At 43.2% G+C, this 19,775-nt stretch overlaps 1 protein-coding gene across 1 annotated transcript in view; it reads right to left on the bottom strand.

Moving 5' to 3' along the window:
• Window positions 1–11,519: 11,519 nt before the first annotated feature.
• The window catches only part of Tmc2 (transmembrane channel-like 2), a 68,058-nt gene continuing 59,802 nt past the window's right edge, over window positions 11,520–19,775 (bottom strand). Inside the window, 3 exon segments of the mRNA NM_001106510.1 lie at window positions 11,520–12,054; window positions 14,486–14,603; window positions 15,750–15,828. Of these exon segments, the coding sequence (NP_001099980.1) occupies window positions 11,837–12,054; window positions 14,486–14,603; window positions 15,750–15,828 (415 nt within the window). The 3' untranslated portion in view covers window positions 11,520–11,836.

Raw genomic sequence — 19,775 nt, 5'->3', positions numbered from 1 at the left:
TTTTCTCAACTCAGTGAATTTACTGAATTCATTCGTCGGGTAGAGAGATGGCTCAGTGGTCAAGAGTACTGATGACTCTTCCAGAGGTCCGAGGTCCACTTCTCAGCACCTACATAGCATCTCACATCTACCTGTAACTCCAGTTCCTGGGGATCTGTTGCTTTCTTTTGGCCTTCACGGGTACCAGCCATATATGTGGTACACACACATACATGTAGGCAAAATGCTCATACACATAAACATTTTAAATATTGAAGCACAGAGAGATTGGGAGATCTCCAAGGTCTGCCCCATGCAGGACAGCAGACAGGATTTCTCCAGGTTTTCCCCAGCCCTCTGAGTAAAGTGTTTCAACAGCAAAAAATTGGAAGCACATAGTTCATTTTATTGCACTTATAAATCTATATTAAGCATTACTGATTAAATCAAATAATCTCAGTATTGTTTACAGATATGGTTATTACTGCATTTTGGTTCATGATCTCAAAACTAAGTCACTACTTGTCTCTTTTTTTTTTTAAAGATTTATTCATTTATTATATATAAGTACACTGTAGCTGTCTTCAGATACACCAGAAGAGGGCACTGGATCTCTTTACAGATGGTTGTGAGCCACCATGTGGTTGCTGGGAATTGAACTCATGATCTCTGGAAGAGCAGTCAGGCGCTTTTAACCACTGAGCCATCTCTCCAGCCCTACTTGTCTCATTTTTAAAGATGTTACTGTGTATGTGTGTTTGCTTCTCTGTGGGTGTGCATGGCACTGCGTGTGTAGATGAAGACATCTTGTGGGAGTTGGTTCTCTCCTACCACATGGGTTCCGGGGATTAAGTTGAGCCTTCAGACTTGGTAAGGAATGTCTTTACCCACTGAGCCATCTCATCAGCCCCACATTTCACATTTTTTTAGAGTGGAATGACAAAATTAATCTATTGAAAACTTAATTTCTTAAACAGGGCAAATTATTGCCATACATGGTCAAATGGATGATTCCAGAATATAATGGGAAATAGTAACACCATGTAACTCCATTATTTTTTAACTTAACCCTAAATCTTTATGGCTTTAGAGGTACTTAACTACTAGAGAATGTGTTTCTAGTAAGAGGTTAGAATCTCTTAGTAGGTTACAGAGTTAATTTGGTAGCTCATGGGCAATATTAAGTAGGATATAGAGACTAGGAGGTCATGTCACAGTTGTATGGAAAATTGGTTGTAAATCTTGTTGTCTTAGCTGTACGTACTTGGACACACATAGCATATCTCATATTCATATATGTGTAAATTTTGTGTAAATTTAGAATATAAAAGCCGTGAGAGCAGTGAGCAAAAAGAATCATGGAGTAAGTTGGCTGTAAACGGTCTATAATGAAGCTGCCTTGGGTAATGAAGTAGACTTGAATAGTTAAAGAAATGTGTATGTATTACAACTAGGAAGCTACAGATGCTTGGCAGGACATGGTGGAACACACCTTTAATTCTGGTACTTGGGAGTCAGAGACAGACCCGGGCTACATAGTAAATTCCAAGGCAGGCAAGATTACCCAGTGAGACTGTTTGAAGAAAAGTAAGAGCTATAAATGCTTGTGATTAGATGAGGACATACAGCACAAACAAGCAACAAGATATTCCTCTGGAGTCCTCACCTCCATCACTTCATGTCACTCCTGGAGTTGAATGGTGACACACACCTTTAATCACAGCACTTGGAAGGCAGATATCTGAATTCAAGACTAGCTTGGTCTATATTGATAGCTCCAGGTTAATCAGGGTTACATAGTAAAACCCTGTTTCCAAAAAAAAAAAAAAAAAAGTCCAATATGTATAGTTCTGAGCCTAGCAGGCATCTGTAGATTGTGATATCAGATACCGTCTCTTCCTTTCCCTAGGTCCTTTGATAGATTAATTGCTCTTGCCCAGGTTCAGACAGACCTTTCCTACCAAAGTAGACTTTTATAAAGTCATTGGTTTTTGTCTCCAAGTTATCCTTCGCCATACTTCCTGAATATTTCGAAAGCTGAAATTCATGTTTTGTTTATGGTTTCTCCTAGTGAATGAAGTCATAAGAGAATTATAGGTGTTGGTATTCTATAAGCACTTGTAGTAGTTGTTCTCCAGAAGGGCCAATAATGGTCCATGCCTCCTGAGAGCCAGGACTATGGCCCCACGGACACAGGTAGACTGAGCCTGCCACTTCTGAACCTCAACCCTTTGCATGCCTGTAGACTTTAAGTTGCTTATAAGAAGTGCAGATTCTGTGCTGACGAGTCCTACGGAGACTACATGGAGGTAGAGGTCAAGCTTTCCAACTATCTCTGACAAAACAGTCGACTTGTATTCTAGCCCTTTCCACTCTGACTGCAGCTGCATGAGACCCTAGACGTGACAAGAAGGGCAATGTGTACCCCGTCTATTCGCAGAATTGTGGCTTTAAAACCATTACATTTATGGGTGGCTTATAAAGCTACAACAAATATGAATCAAAGTAAGCTATTAAATAAAGGATAAAGCCCAAGCTCTGTGACTTACAGTGTGGCCAGAAATTAATCATCTGAACTTGAGACTTCAGAATAAAGATTAAAGATTCGTTCATCCCTTTAACAAAGGGTATTGGGGCAGCTCTCAAATAGATAGGTGTCTGATGTGGTGGGCACTCAAATGCTAGTCATTCATCTTGCTTTCTGGGTCATTTTTATTGTAATATTATTTGATACGAGTTCTTACTATTATACTCTGGCTGGCCTGGAACTTACTAGGTAGACCCCTGGCCTTAACTCACAGAAATCTAATTGCCTCTTCCTCCTAATGCTGGGACTAAAGGTGTACACCACCACACCCAGCTTCTTCTTAAAATTATTGAGTGCTGGGGTGGGGATTTAGCTCAGTGGTAGAGCGCAAGGCCCTGGGTTCAGTCCCCAGCTCTGGAAAAAAAACAAAAAACAAAAAAAAATTATTGAGTGCTTTAACAAAATATGCAAGACTTTTGTAATATCTGTGTAATAGCTTTTTTCTTTCTCTTTATGTGATTTTGGTGATTGAACCCAGGGCCTCAAGGATGCTAGGCAAGTGCTCCATCACTGGGCTGTCTCTCCAGTTCACTCTTTTGATCATTTGTCAATAAATAGCATATCATTTTATATAAGAATTTCCTAACACCAATTTTTTTTATTAACTTGAGTATTTCTTATTTACATTTCAAATGTTATTCCCTTTCCTGGTTTCCGGGCAAACATCCCCCTAACCCCTCCCTTTCTCTATGGGTGTTCCCCTCCCCATCCTCCCCCCATTGCTGCCCTCCCCCCAACAATTACATTCACTTGGGGTTCAGTCTTGGCAGGACCAAGGGCTTCCCCTTCCACTGGTGCTCTTACTAGGCCATTCATTGCTACCTATGAGGTTGGAGCCCAGGGTCAGTCCATGTATAGTCTTTGGGTAGTGGCTTAGTCCCTGGAAGCTCTGGTTGGTTGGCATTGTTGTTCATATGGAGTCTAGAACCCCTTCAAGCTCTTTCAGTCCTTTCTCAGTTCAGTGGTTTGCTGCTGGCATTCGCCTATGTATTTGCTGTATTCTTGCTGTGTCTCTCAGGAGCGATCTACATCCGGCTCCTGTCGGCCTGCACTTCTTTGCTTCATCCATCTTGTCTAATTGGGTGGCTGTATATGTATGGGCCACATGTGGGACAGGTCCTGAATGGGTGTTCCTTCTGCCTCTGTTTTAATCTTTGCCTCCCTATTCCCTGCCAAGAGTATTCTTGTTCCCCTTCTAAAGAAGGAGTGAAGCATTCACATTTTGATCATCCGTCTTGAGTTTCATGTGTTCTGTGCATCTAGGGCAATTCAAGCATTTGGGCTAATAGCCACTTATCAATGAGTGCATACCATATGTGTTCTTCTGTGATTGGGTTACCTCACTCAGGATATTTTCCAGATCCATCCATTTGCCTATGAATTTCATAAAGTCATTGTTTCTGATAGCTGAGTAATATTCCATTGTGTAGATGTATCACATTTTCTGTATCCATTCCTCTGTTGAAGGGCATCTGGGTTCTTTCCAGCTTCTGGCTATTATAAATAAGGCTGCTATGAACATAGTGGAGCACATATCTTTTTTATATGTTGGGGCATCTTTTGGGTATATGCCTAGGAGGTATAGCTGGGTCCTAAGGTAGTTCAATGTCCAATTTTCTGAGGAACCTCCAGACTGATTTCCAGAATGGCTGTACCAGTCTGCAATCCCACCAACAATGGAGGAGTGTTCCTCTTTCTCCACATCCTCGCCAGCATTTGCTGTCACCTGAGTTTTTGATCTTAGCCATTCTCACTGGTGTGAGGTGAAATCTCAGGGTTGTTTTGATTTGCTTTTCCCTTATGACTAAAGATGTTGAACATTTCTTTAGGTGTTTCTCAGCCATTCGGCATTCCTCAGCTGTGAATTCTTTGTTTACTTCTGAACCCCAATTTTTAATAGGGTTATTTGTCTCCCTGCGGTCTAACTTCTTGAGTTCTTTGTATATTTTGGATATAAGGCCTCTATCTGTTGTAGGATTGGTAAAGATCTTTTCCCAATCTGTTGGTTGCCGATTTGTCCTAACCACAGTGTCCTTTGCCTTACAGAAGCTTTGCAGTTTTATGAGGTCCCATTTGTCGATTCTTGATCTTAGAGCATAAGCCATTGGTGTTTTGTTCAGGAAATTTTCTCCAGTGCCCATGTGTTCGAGTTGCTTCCCCACTTTTTCTTCTATTAGTTTGAGTGTATCTGGTTTGATGTGGAGGTCCTTGATCCACTTGGACCTAACACCAATTTTTACACACCCTCATTCACTTTTTATCATTTACTTACATGTGTAAATAACACATTGTCTCTAAATACAATTGCGTTTCACATGATGACACAGTTACCAGTACCATTCAACTTCCAGAGGCGGTAGGTAAATATTTATTTTCATTGTCTAAATGACAGGAATTGGAAAATCCGTTTAGATGGTAAATTTGCTGATTGTTAACATCTTCATCCTTTCTACTTTAAACGGTCTTATTAAGCCTCCTTCTTCTTTGGAAAAAAAAAAGTAATTTGCCCCCTGTCAACCTGCAAAATCTATTTCCTCTTTCCAGGGAGATCCATGTCACACACACACACACACACACACACACACACACACACACACACACACACACACACCTCGAGCCCTCCTTGTTACTTAGCCTCTCTAAGTCTGTGGACTGGAGCATGATTATCCTTTATTTAATAGCTAATGTCTACTTATAAGTGAGTACATACCATGTTGTCTTTCTGGGTCTGGGTTACCTCAACCAGGATGATTCTTTTCTAGTTCCAGCCATCTGCCTGCAAATTTCATACATCATTGTTTTTAATAGCTGAGTAGTATTTAATAGCAGAATATGTTTTCACATGTGTACACATGTGTGTAAGTATGCACACACATGCAGAGTCCAGACATTGATATTGGATGTCTTTCTTCTTTTATGGTCCCCCATCTTATTTATTCCTGTTGGTCTATGTATGTTTGCATGTATGTATGTATGTAATCTGTCTGCCTATCATCCATCCATCTATCTATCTGTCTGTCTGTCTGTCTATCTATCTATCTATCTATCTATCTATTTATCATCTATTTGAGATGGGGTCTCACTGTGTAGCCCTGACTGTCCTGGAACTCAGTATGTTGATCAGGCTGGCCTCAGAGTTTCAGAGATCATTCTGTTTCTGCCTCCTGAGACCTGGGCACCCACTGTACCTGGTCCCCCATCTCATCTATCCATCCATCCATCCATCCATCCATCCATCCATCCATCCATCCATCCATCTATCTATCTATCTATCTATCTATCTATCTATCTATCTATCTATCTATCTATCTATCTATCTTTTTCCCCAGTTTTTAAAAAAGATTTATTTATTTATTATATATGAGTACACTGTAGCTGTCTTCAGACACACCAGAAGAGGGCATCAGAGTCTCATTACAGATGGTTGTGAGCCACCATGTGGTTGCTGGGATTTGAACTCAGTAGTCAGTGCTTTAAACATTGAGCCATCTCTCCAGCCCCGGTTTTGTTTTTGTTTGTTTGTTTGTTTGGTGTGTGTGTGTGTGTGTGTAGCCTGCGTAGCCCTAGCGTTCTTGAAACTTGCTTTATAGTTCAGACTGGCCTCAAACTCAGAGATCTGCCTACCTCTGCCTCCCCACTGCTGGTATTAAAGGCGTGTACCACCATGTCTGGCTCACATCTTAGTTTTGATAGTGTTTCTCTAAATCTAAACAATGGACTCCCCACCCTCAAAGGTCTCATTGTGTAGGTCTGCCTAGTCTGGAACTCCTTGTGTAGACTTGAACTCAGAAACTTGCCTGGGTCTGCCTGAAGAATGCTGGAATTAAGGGCATGTACCACATGCTCCAACCTTTGTTTTCTTCTAAAAATAAATTTAAATTTATTAGTTGTGTAGTGTGCTATGGTACACATATGGTCAAAGGACAACTTGTGAGAATTGGTTCTTTTCTTCAGCCATGTGGGTCCTGGGGATTGAACTCTGTCATCAAGATTGGCAGCAAGTGCCTTTATCCATTCAGCCATCTTTTTTCCCTCCCTTTTTTCCTTTCAGCTTTTTGAGACAGGGTTTCTTTGTGTAGCCCTGACTGCCCTGGAACTAACTCTGTAGGTCAGGCTGGCGTCAAACTCATAGAGATTGGACAGCCTCCTGAGTGCTGGGATGTGTGTCACCACTACCTGGCTAAGTCACCTTTTCTTTCATTTTTGAGAGAGAGTGTCACTGTAGGTCTGGCTAGCTTGGAACTTGTTACATAAGCCTTAAGCTCACCAGAGTTATGCCTGCCTCTGCCTCCCAAATGCTGGGATTAAAAGTGTGTGCTACTAATCCAGGCTGCATCTTGGCAGCCCCATAATTTCATTTATAACAAGAAAAGCTTAAATTAAAATTTAATAATAATAATAATAATAATAATAATAATAAATTATTTTAAGACAGAGTCCCTATATAGGCTGGTATGGAACTCATTCTGTGGATCAGCCTGTCCTCAAACTCCCAGAGATCCACTTGTATCTGTCTCTAGAGTGCTAGGTAAAAGCTGTGTGCTACTATACCCTGGTCAGTTTCCCTGGCTAGCACATCATCTGCTAGCATCAGTGTGATGGTTTGTACATGCTCAGCCCTATTGGAATGTGTGTGACCTTGTTGGAGTAGGCGTGTCACTGTGGGAGTGGCCTTTAAACTCTCATCCTTCAGATGAAGATGTAGAACTCTTAGCTCCTCCTGCACCGTGCCTGCCTGGATGCTGCCATGTTCCACCCTTGATGATAATGGACTGAACCTCTGAACCTGTAAGCCAGCCCCAATTAAATGTTGTCCTTATAAGACTTGCCTTGGTTGTGGTGTCTGTGCACAGCAGTAAAACCCTACTAGGACAATCAGTGAATGTACAAGTCAGAGTGACAGTGGGAAAACTGTCATCCTCAATAGTGAGCTGTGGAAACTGAGGCATGAGCACACTAAGTGATTGGCTTCCTTAAGATTGATGGTAGCAAGGCCTGCCTCATTCTGCACCTTTCTTCTTGATCCCCAGGTCTCGTGGTTTACAGAAGCCATCCTTACTCTCAACCCACAGTGTAAACAAAGAGAAGCCTCTGCTGAGGGACCCACCCCACAGAGATAATGGGGGCCTAATGCTATCTGTCACCTCTTTCCCTAGTCCCCGAGGGCTGGGCAGTGTCTCAGGCTCAGACTGAGCAAGATGAGGCCCTGTGAGTGAGCGTGTGTGTGTGTGTGTGTGTGTGTGTGTGTGTGTGTGTGTGTGTGACAAAAACTTTTATCTGTCCACCAACACTCATTTGTAATGGATGAACAATGCCTCCCAGTTCTTGGTGTTCCTGCCATTGAGAGATGTAGTTTTTTTCTACCTTTTGACTCTGGGTAGAGAATGCAGCAGAATGACATTGCTCTAACCCCAGGGTTCAAGAAGCCCTGTCACTTCTATTCTCTGTAGGACCTCTGATGCCATTCATAAGTATAAACCCCAGGTAACCTGCTAGAAAGTCAGGGTGGGCAGAGATAGCAAGCCACTCCAGTCTGTATTTGTCAATTACCACATGAGTTAAGCTGTCTAGTCCAACTAGGCCTTAACATCCTAGTACCTAGTCTGTGTGGTAACAGGTTGCAGGTTTAGAACTTGCTGTATCCCAATTCTACCACAGGAGGCACCAGAGTCAGAACTCTCCCTAGCTATCCAAAGAATCTATTCTTGCTACACCAGCCTTGCCTGCTGGTGGCCATCTTCTGGGCACTGGAAGGTGGCAGTGGCAGGTAACCAAGAAGGCTGAGACTGTAAGTCAAGTGTAAATGCTCGTAGGTACAACCTCAGGTATGAGAGGAGACCTGGGGAGCCTGACAAGATTATCTCTCACAGCTGGAGGGCCAGGATAGTGACACAGCCACCTTAGGAGTGTTACCACACTGCACCTCTCTGATTCTGAGGTTGGTAATTGGGTGGGGTGCATTGGTCCAGTTCCTTCTGAACTGTCTACAGAGGTCGACATTTTGGCCAGATCCACAGTGTGGACAATGCCACCTGGGTGGCCATGCCCTACACACAGCTCTGCTGCCAGCCCTCCTCCGCAGGCTGTGATGCCTTCAGGGAGTAAGATGGAGTAGCTGGAAAGTCACCCCTGAGAAGGCAGAGCAGATGGCCACCTGCCACCTTCGTTTGTTTTTGAACAATAATGTCCTTTGTAAGCCCACATCACCTTAACATTTTTCTCTCACCCACGTGTTCTTCCTCTGCCTCATTCTTTAGCTCACTCAAGTAGCAGTGAAGATTTACTAGACAGTGAGGGATAGGGAAAATGCTCAATGGTTAGAGCACTGGCTTCTCTACCAGAGGACCTGGGTTTGAATCCCAGCATCCACATGGTTGCTAACAACTGTCTATAACTCGAGTTCTTCAATGTCTGAAGCACTCCTCTGAACTACATGGGCACCAGGCATGCATAAGGTGTATAGGCACACATGCAGGCAAAACACCCATGCAGAGAAAATATAAAGTTTTAAAAAACCCAAGACTGGCTTTATACATTAAGTACTGCCAATGTGAACGTCTAGCTCCTGAAAATACCCACGATGCCACAGGACATCTACATGTGTAGATCTCTCTAAGAAACAGTCAACCTATCCTTTGTTTTCCACACATAACATAGTCCTCTCTGGCCTGTGGGTGCTGTATTCCAGATTGCAATCCTAACCTTTGCTTATTAACAGACAGAACCCCCCTTACTGAAGATCTGCCTCTGTAGTTTTGACTTTGACACAGCTTTGTGGAAAGGTTCACAGGGAGAATAGCCATGGTCTCCTGTCAGTACCAGAGGAATTAAGGCCTCCAGCTCATAGCATAGCCATGTGGGTGAACCCATTATGGGATTGTGCCTTTCAGCTTCATTTGCTTGCAATGCCCAGAACTAGAACAGATTCGTGTGTGTGTGTGTGTGTGTGTGTGTGTGTGTGTGTGTGTGTGTGTGTTTGCACACATGCATAGGGTGCACATGTATGTAGATATTCCTCCATCAGCCTGGGGATCCTAACTGAGGAGTTGTCTCCCTCTCGATGAGGATCCCCCACTCTGTATATAAATGCACACACTCCAGTGTATACACATGATGTGGAGATCCACATCCACTGCCTCCCCCATCCCTCTCTACTTTATTTTTTGACACAGAATCACAGAACCTGGAGCTCACTGGCCAGTCAGCAAGTCCCAAGGATCTGTCTGTCTCCATGTCCCCTTGCCAGTAAGCACTGGGTTATAGATACAGGATAGTGCTTCTGACTTTTCCATGGGGCTCAAACTAAGGTCCCCATACTTTCACTGTAGTGCTTTACCAATTAAGCTATATCCCCAGCCCACCCCCAAATTCTTGACCCATACACACTATTTGATATAACAGATGTTTAATATACTTTACTTACTTTCTTTTTGGATTTTGAGACAGGTTCTCATGAGACAGCCTTGGCTGGTCTGAAATTTACTATGCAAACTAGATTGGCATTGAGCTTGATGCAAACCTCGTCTCTGCCTCCTGAGTGCCCGGAATTATAGGCATGTGCCACTATGCCTAACCCACTTTAAGGCATCAGTTTAAGGGCTCATTTGGTATATAGCAATAGATAGCAAATGTATTCCTTTACATAAAATTATGCTTCCTCAAAATGGATGGTTTAGTCCATTTGTAATGGTTTGTAATAGGTGCTTATGTGTATTGTTAGCTGTCAGATGCCCAACAGTAACAGAGACTGATGGCTCAGGAGGGACCTCCACTAGTTCTCGTTTCTGAGTTGGCATGACGCAGCCAAGATGAGCTGAGGACATGGAAGGTGCTGTGGGGTCTGCTGGCTGGTGTGGCTTAGCTTGCCTGAGTTCCTGTGTTGATATCTTAGGTAAGCTTACAGCCAGAATGTTTGTCCCCAGATGGCAGTGGTGACTTGAAGGCAGTGTCAGATCTGGAGGCTTACTGGGGGTTCATGGAGCTCTTCATTTTGTTAGGATGAACTGAGGTGAAGGTAACTACCCTGTTTCTCCTGCTCATATGTCTTCATTTCCATCCCATTGTAGCTTATGTGTGAAATCCAGTTTGAGAAGTGCATTACTTGTGTAAGTTATGAGTAGCTGTGAAATCTTCTCACCACTAGGACTTTGCTTGATGCTTAATGCGTGTGTGTGTGTGTGTGTGTGTGTGTGTGTGTGTGTGTGTGTGAGAGAGAGAGAGAGAGAGAGAGAGAGAGAGAGAGAGAGAGAGAGAGAGTTCTGAGGGCCCCTGAGGACTCAGGTGATACCTACAAAACTGTAAGTGGCTAAAAGAAGAACTTCAGAATACGCAGAGACATGGGGTGAGATGCTCCCGTGGTCCGAAGCTTTGCTGCTCACCCGTGTCTGGGAATATAGAGGAAAGTACTTCTTCCTTACACTTAGGGTTTCTAGAGAATCCTGAACTAAACTTCCACCTTGCTAAGCCTTTGGCTTCTAGCAAAGCCTTCTTAACAGTCTGGCTTCCCTCACTTATGCCCACTAGAATACATTTTGCAAAGAATTACCATCTTTAAGAACCCTTATACAGGAAACAGATTAATTGCTTTTAGAATTTTATGCTCGAAAAAGATTTTCCTGCCCTGAGCAGTCTTCAAGTTTTCTTCAGCTGGATCAGAAGAACCATGCTGCCTGTGTGTTTGTCTTCTGCTAGGAGGCTCCAGTGCAGTCTCTGTGTTTGATTGGCGTCAGCTTCCCCAGGCTGGGTCCTGGGTGTTGCAGATCTTTCTGTTGGGAGGACTCTGCCTCATCCACTTCTGTTTTTATTTGCTTGTACCTGCCATTTGAACTATCTAGCCTCCTTTAGATGGGGCTGATGTGAGATCTGTAGGCTCCTCCATACCATAGTTCTGTTTAGAGGGGCTGTAGAAACTGGATCCAAACATACACCATGGAAAAATTCCACACAGGGAGTCATGGCCTCATCCCTGCCTTCCCAAGTCTGGATGCAAAGGAAACTACTAGCGTGTGAGGTCCAGAGTTTCCTCAGCAAGATATTGAGAGGGCCAGTTAGTTCAAACAAGGTTTCAGCTCCTGCCACTCCCCAAATCAGGGGAAGCCACTGCTATCCCCTTTGGTTAGCAATCAAGGTTTGGAACCAAGGATTAAAGTTCATATGTTACATGTGCCATAAGGAAACACGTATGTATGTGAGACAAGAAGGGAAGAGATATGTAAAACAGAAGAGCTTGAGGATCAAGGCCAGGACTGGGACACCCATGAATGCCAGCTATCAGTTGTGAGGCCTCTGGGTTCTCTTTCCAGAAGGTGACCTGCCTGTGTAAGTCTGAGACTGGGGTTGGCCAGAATCTTGTCTGACTCTTGGTGGCTGAGACCCAACATGGTGCCAGGAGGTAGACTGTGAGGCCCCACCATCAGTCCTGGAGGTGCTGGAGCCCCGCGCTTTCTTGTCCAGAGTCTGGATTTGGCTGGGAGAGTAAGATGTGGGCTCTGGAAAAAAGAGGCAAGAAAAGAGATGTAGAAGATTTTGTCTGTGTTTCCATTGGAGCTTTCTGGAGCTGCTCTGCTATATATATGCAGATTCCAGTCCCCTTTGGAGCTGTCAGATTACCCCTGGGGTCTGGTATGTACTTGAATAGGAAGAACTTTATCTGCTGCCTGGGAACTACAGTTTGAACTCTTGCCTTAAGCTAGAGGCTTTTTTAAAAGATTTATTTTAAATAAACGTGTTTATTTATGTGTGTATGCAAGTCAGGTGTGTGCAGGGGTCTCCGGGGGATAGAAGTCATCAGATCCCCTGGAGCTGTGAGTTACAGGGGTTATAAGCCACCCAGTGCATGTGCTGGGGGAACGTGTGGCCACTGGAAGAGCAGCAAACACTCTTAACTGCCGAGCTGCCCCTCCAGCCACAAGGTAGAGTTTTATTCTCAGTTTCTCAGAGTAGAAATTGGGACCATAGTAGCAGCAGCCTCTCAGAATGATGGCCAGGTCCAATCTGATGATGGAAGGGAGGAGGAGAGTATGCAAACCCCTAGGAAACAGCCTCATTTCCAGGTCTTTTGCTTACATATTTTCTCCCTCCTCCTGTTTCCAAGATGGGGACATGCTCCTTCCTAAGCTCAGCTCCTCTTCTTATGGAACACAGAGTAGACAACACTCCTCTGTGCATTTGGATGTACCACCACCAGCTATGACTTCTAGACTTCCCTTCTTTCAGACATTTGATACAGGCAGACCCATGGGATGGAAGGATTCATGTTTTCCTTTCAAAGCAGACAAACATAGGGAATAGTATAGTATTCTGGGGTCCTATTTAGTTTTGAGTTAGTGCACACCATACCCCTTCTTATGCATTTGACAGCTCGGCTCCTTTACCTGAATGCACTGTTAACATTGCATCTTTGAACAACGCACCTAGCAACCTCAGAACCCCCTCTCTGAACGATAGCATACATTTTCTGCCCCTAACAACAATTCCGTTTAGACAGTTTCTGCTCAAGTCTATTCCCCATCTATCTGGGTATGATGAATGGAAGTGCTGATTCATTCTGAACTTGTTTTGGGCACATGCACGGTAAGGCAAATATCTACAGTAGAAAAAAAGAACATGTGAATTAATCTATGATTGAAACAGGAAATTCACCAAACCATGCCTCTTGGTAACCAGCCACTACTCCCCCACAAAATGAGACTCTAGACTGTATGCCAGGGCTACAGACTTCACTCATGTCCTCTGCTGTGAATCTTTATTTGCAGTGTTCCTTTCTGATCAGTACTGTTGCTTCACTCCCAGTAAAGCTCTCTTATCACTTCAGTAAAGCTGTGTGAGCCTTATCTCTGGTTCTTTTGAAAAATAAGAATATTTTTTTCAATACCTGAAAATACCCAGCCTTAGCCCCTGACCACCCCAACATTCCCTGTACTTGTGCCCAGTAAGTGGAAACACCCCATATGGATTTTGCATTGAGTGAGATGTAATGAGATATTTTGGACTTGTTGGTCATAGCAGATGGTAGTATTCTGGTTAATGTCTAAAAATAATGGTGAAAAAAATGTGAAAAAATGCAACTGCTATTAAATTGGAACACATAGGAAAATTCTAACTCTTAGATTATTGACTATGGTACATCTTGTACAGTTCTCTCATCCAAGGTCGGCACTATGGTATATTAGTCCCCAGACAACGAGATAACCTCAGACATAGTCTTTTAATCCCACCATTTCCTGTCCCCAACATCAGAACCGGGTCTATCTGTGATCACTCTTTAGAGACCTGAGACTCTTCTGGGAGAAACCTTTTCCCTTTCCCACCAGCTTATTCTATATGGTATGTCTCTTTGAAAGTTATTATTATTAATAGTTTTTTTTTCATGACAGGGTTTGTCTGTGTAGTACTGACTGTCCTGGAACTCGTTCTGTAGACCAGGCTAGCTTCGAACTTACAGAGATCTGCTTGCCTCTGCCTCAGGAGTGCTAGGATTAAAGGTACATGCCCTCACTGCCTGGCAGAAGTTTTTATCACTATTTATGTATGTGAGTGTTTTCCCTGCATGTATGTTTATGGGCCGCGTGTGTAGACCACAAATGCCAGAAGATAGCGTTGGACTGTGAGCCGCCATATGGGTGCTGGAAATAGATCCTGATCCTTTGGGAGCAGCCAGCATGCTTAACCTCTGAGCTACCTCTCCAGCTCTAGCATGTCTCCCTTTAGAAACTACAAACTACCTCTGGCAAGTATGTGTTGGTTTGCTCTGTGCACCAGGGCTCCACTTTCATCATTGCCATCCCAGGAGGCAGGCGCTTCACCTTGCTAAGTAGTTATCAGTGTCCTTATCTTAAACCCAGACCCATCCGAGTTCACGCTGGACATTCTTTACAACTTCCACGTGGACTTGGAAAACGTCTTTATGGTGGGAAATACCTTCATTAGTAAGATGTGGCTGGGTGGCATTTTTGGAGCTGTTCTTATTTGTGTCCTCTGAATATGTGACTGTGGCTTTTCCCTTGATGGATTTGTGGTTCTTCTCAACTTCACGGAGCTGGGGGAAAAAAAGGAATCATTAATGCCAGTGAAGGGTATGGTTATCCGATGCTTAGAGCCATGGATCATGAGAGGTGACATAGGACTGTGTTTACGGTTCTTGCTGACCACCTTCAACTGCCTGTTATTGGTTGTACAACTAACTGGAGAGTGTGGTGTGGGGCCCAGGTTCACACGGCACTTGACGCTCCGCCTATCCTATACCTCAGTGTTCTCCTGTATCTGGACAGAAGGCGGTGTGGGTGGGGAACTGGCAGCAAGACATGTAAAGTTAGCTCAGAAGTGTGACAGGAAATGAGGATGACGGGACTCGGAGGTTGTTAGTTTGCCCTCTAGTGTGTGTGGGAGGTATATGTGTGTGTATATGCGAGAACGTTTCTGTATGTGTGACTCAGAGATTATTAGAGTTTGTCCTTTAGTGTGTGTCTCTGTGTGTATGTGTATGAGCATGTATCTCTGTGTGTATATGTGTGAGTGTGTGTCTCTGTGTGTATGTGTGTCTCTGTGTGTGTGTGTTTAGTGTATGTGTGTGAATGTGTGTGAGAGTGTGTGTTTGTAAATGTGTATGTGTGAGTGTATCCCTGTGTATGTGAGTGTGTGTGTGTGAGTGTATATATATACGTATATGTGATGTGTGTGTGTATCTGTCTGTCTGTCCAGGGAGAACAGTTGGAGTATCAACTGGATATCATCAACTGGGATATCAATTGAGAGAAGCTGCTTGTTTATCAAGGAGACTAAGGAGACATCTTAGGCTAAGGATCAGCAATATGTTATTTGCTCATCTTTTAGTACCTAAACTATTAAGGGTTCTGTGTGTGTGTGTGTGTGTGTGTGTGTGTGTGTGTGTGTGTGTGATGTGTGAGTGCTAGTGACTGACTCTAAACTTTGTGACTATTAAGCGCTTTTTCTACCACTAAGCTGTACATCAGCCTCTCAAATATTCCATACCGTATATGCATGCTGTTGAACCCCACAGGATGCTCCCTGTAGTGCAGGCACGTTGGGATTCGGCTTATGAGGAAAGCATTGAAGGAACACGACTGACATCACAGAGCAAATCATCAAGAAAAAAGAAGACATTTAGGGATGTAGCCCCCAAGACACTCACAAGAACACAGGATGTAGCCCCTGAAATACTCACCGCTTGGATTTTCTTTCGAAGCTGGGTATTAGCTCTCGAAAGACTTTTTGAAACTGAGTTCAGGTAGTAGATGGCCAGACTAAAAGAAAAAAGCATACCTCCCATCACCCTGGGATATATGAAGATGACAGGACCTCACATCACCCTGGGATATATGAAGATGACAGGACCTCACATCACCCTGGGATATATGAAGATGACAGGACCTCCTATCACCCTGGGATATATGAAGATGACAGGACCTCACATCACCCTGGGATATATGAAGATTACAGGACCTCCCATCACCCTGGGGTATATGAAGATGACAGGAGCTGGGATCCCCTAGGATCCCTGAAATACCAAAGCAGTTTGAGCTGGTCTTACCACCTCAGGTTCTGGACGCCCTCTCCATTTTATTGAGTTTGGGCATAATATACCATCTACCAAGGTTCAATCAAGATCAGCTAGGCAATTTAAACAGACCTGTAACCCCTAGTTATATAGAAGCAGTAATTAAAAGTCTCCCAGCCAAAAAAAAAAAAAAACAAAAAACCCCCCAAAAAACCACAACAACAACAACAAAAACACAAAAACAAAAAAACCCAAAAAACCAAAAAACCAAAAACAAAAAAACAAACAAACAAACAAACAAACAAACAAAAAAACAAAAAAACAAAAGCAAAAAAAACACCAGGCTAGTTGGTTTTAGCATAGAATTCTGTCAGACTATCAAAGTAGAGTTAATTGCAATACTTCTCAAATTATTCCACAAAATAGAAACAGAAGGAACATAGCCCAATTCTTTTTATGAGACCATAGTTATCCTGATATCTACTCCACACTACCCCACATAAAGGCCCAACAGACCAATTTCTCATATGAACTTAGATGAAAATTCTCAATAAAATATTTGCAGACTGAACCAAAGAATACATCAAAAAGATCAACCTATCCCACAGCCAAAGCTCTGACCCATAATTCTTCCTGTCTGGAAGAAATGCAGGGATGGAAATGGAGAATAGCCCGAGGAAAAGAAGGTCCAGCAACAGACTCAAAGTGGGATCCAGCTTAAGGGGAGGCCCCAAGGCCTAACACCATTACTGAGGCTATGGAGTGCTCACAAAAAGGGACCTATCATGACTGCCCTCCAAAAGACCCAACAAACAGCTGAAAGAGTCAGATGCAGATATGTGCACCCAACCAATGAACAGACGCTGCTGATCACTCTGGTTGAATTAGGGAAAAGCTGGAGGAAGCTAAGGAGGAGGGCAACCCTGTAGGAGGACCAGCAGTCTCAATTAACCTGAACCCCTACCCTCCAAGATCTCTTAGACACTGGATCACCAACGAGGTAGCATACACCAGCTGATATGAAGCTGCCAACACTTATACAGCAGAGGATTTCTAGGTCTGGGTTCAGTTAGAAAAGATGCACCTAACCCACAAGAGACTGGAAGCCCCAGAAAGTTTAGAGGTTTGGTGGGATGGGTGGGGTGGGGACATCTTTGTGGAGATGGGGGGGAGTGGGGAGGCAGGGAAGAGGTATGGGATGTGGAACTCTTGGGGGGGGGTGGACTGGGAGGGGAATAAAATCTGGAATATATAAACAAACAAACAAACAAACTTAAAAAAAAAAAGCTCAACCTCCATGATCAAGTAAGCAGGCTTGTTCAGAGATGCAGGAATGATTCCACACATGTAAGTCAAGAAATGTAATCCACCATATAAACAGATGGAAGGAGAAAAAACACATGATCACCTCATTAGATTGCAAAAAAGGCCTTTGAGAAAATTTAACACCTACTCATGATAAGGGCCTGGAGAGACTAGGGATTTTGGGGACATATTTCAACAAATAAAATCAATTTATAACAAGGTCAGAGTCAACATCAACTCAAATGGAGAGAAACCCAAGAATTCCCACTATAGTAAGGAACACGATGAGGTTGTTGACTCTTTTCAAACCTGGTCAATACAGACTTGGCTAGAGCAATAAGACAACTGAAGGAGATCAAGGGGATACAAATTGGAAGGGGTGAAGTCCAAGTACCGTTATTTGCATACTACATGATTTAGTATACGTAAGTGACCTTAAAAATTCTACTGGGCAATTTCTACGGCTGATAGACACTTTCAGCAAAGTAGCAGTATGCAAAATTAACACACACAAAAAATGGTAACCTTCCGACTACAAATGACAAATGGGCTGAGAAGAAATCAAGGAAATGGCACCTTTCACAATGCCCTCAAAAATATCACATATCCTGAGGTAACTCTAACCAAGGAAGTGGAAGACTTGAATGATAAAAGCTGTAAGACACTGAAGAAAGAAATTGAAGAAGATCTCAGAAGATGGAAAGATCTCCTATGCTCATGGGCCAGTAGGATGAATAGAGCAAAAATGGTCATCCCACCAAAGGCATTCTACGGATTCAATGCAATCTCCATCAAAACCTCAATGAAATTCTTCACAGAACTTGAAAGGACATTTTTCAACTCCATATAGAAACGTGAAAAATATTATAGGATAGCTAAAATGATTCTGAATAATAAAAGAACTGATGGAGATGCTACCATCCCCATCTCAAATTATGCTACAGAGACAATAAAAAAGGACAGCACAGTACTGGCACCAAAAAACCCCACAAACACACAAAAAACAGATCAGTAGAATAGAATTGAAGACCTGGAAATAAGTCCAAACCTGATTTTTTAATAAAGGCAGAAACACAAACTGGAAAAAAAAGACAGCAAACGGTGCTGGTCAAATTGTGAAAAATGAGAAAACCACAGGGAACAAGCCAGTCAGAACATTTTTCTATGACTCCAGTGAATGGTCCTGCTTGAGATCTGACCCTGACTCCCTTCAGTTTTGGACATGGAGTCATGTAAGCCAAACAAACACTCTCCCTTTAAAGGTGCTCTTGGTTATAGTGTTTATCATAGCAACAAAAAGCAAACTCATACAACCTACACATGTAGAGAGAATCTTTTATAAGCATCATCTGTCAATGAAAAAGCTTATGGCTATTGGCTGAGGCAGAAAATAGAGGGTGGGGTATTTGTTAGGGAGAGAGAATTCTGGGGAGTTTGCCCAGGGACCACTTAGGAAATGGACATAAACCAGCAGGTAACTGAACTCAGGATAGAATAAAGGGGAGAGTCACCACAGAAACTCTGAGGAGATGGAAATGAGAAGACAAGGAGAGGAAACCAACCACGTAGCTGAACCCAGGTTAGAATAAAAGGGATAAAAAAATGAAGAGCAAGTCAGAGAGCAAACTGAAGCTTATAGCCTAAGCATTCATTAATAAATGATTAGTCTTAGAGTCCTTATTCTGGAACTTAAGTGACCAGGAGGAAAATTTGATTGTTTTTTATGCAGAAAGGTCAGGCTGAACTGCCCTTTCTGTTATTTGTTGTTTCTCATATGAAGTATCTGAAAGAAATTATTTTAAAAGAGGAAGGATTCATGATTTCAGAGACATCAGCCTACCTTGACAAAGAGGGTGTACAACAACTTCATAACGCTGGGTGGGAAGCAAAGAAAAAGACAGCCAGGGGCTCAGACAATACACAAACACCAAGGACACATGCCCCGTGTCAGCCTGACCTGGTATAGAATCACCTAGGAGATGGTGCAGCGCGCACCTCTGGTGTGAGTGAGGGAGGGTGATGTAGGCAATGCCATCTGGTGAGCTGGGGTGAATGGGCTGAAGAAGGGAGAAAATGGAGAAAGCACAGCTCTGGGTCCCACTCTCCCCACTTCCTGGTTATGATAGGAACCATTCTGCTATGTCTCTAAAACAGGAGCAAAGTAAACCCTCTCTCCCTCAGGTTGTTTCTGCTGAGCATTGGGTAGCAAATGTTTCCTCTGAGGTGAAACAGCCCATCCAGCAGGGAAGTGATTCAAGACTGAGGGTGTCTACAGAGGTGAAACAGTTAATCCTGCTGACAAACTATCAAAACAAAGGAAAAAAACAACTCAAAAAAGCTTTAGGACGACCCAGCACTCAAGAACCAGAGGCAGGTGGATCTGTATGA

The sequence above is a fragment of the Rattus norvegicus genome, chromosome 3 (assembly GCF_021556685.1).
Source record: "Rattus norvegicus strain SHRSP/BbbUtx chromosome 3, alternate assembly SHRSP_T2T, whole genome shotgun sequence".
Classification (NCBI taxonomy): domain Eukaryota; kingdom Metazoa; phylum Chordata; class Mammalia; order Rodentia; family Muridae; genus Rattus; species Rattus norvegicus.
This window is presented reverse-complemented; position numbering and strand designations above follow the sequence as displayed.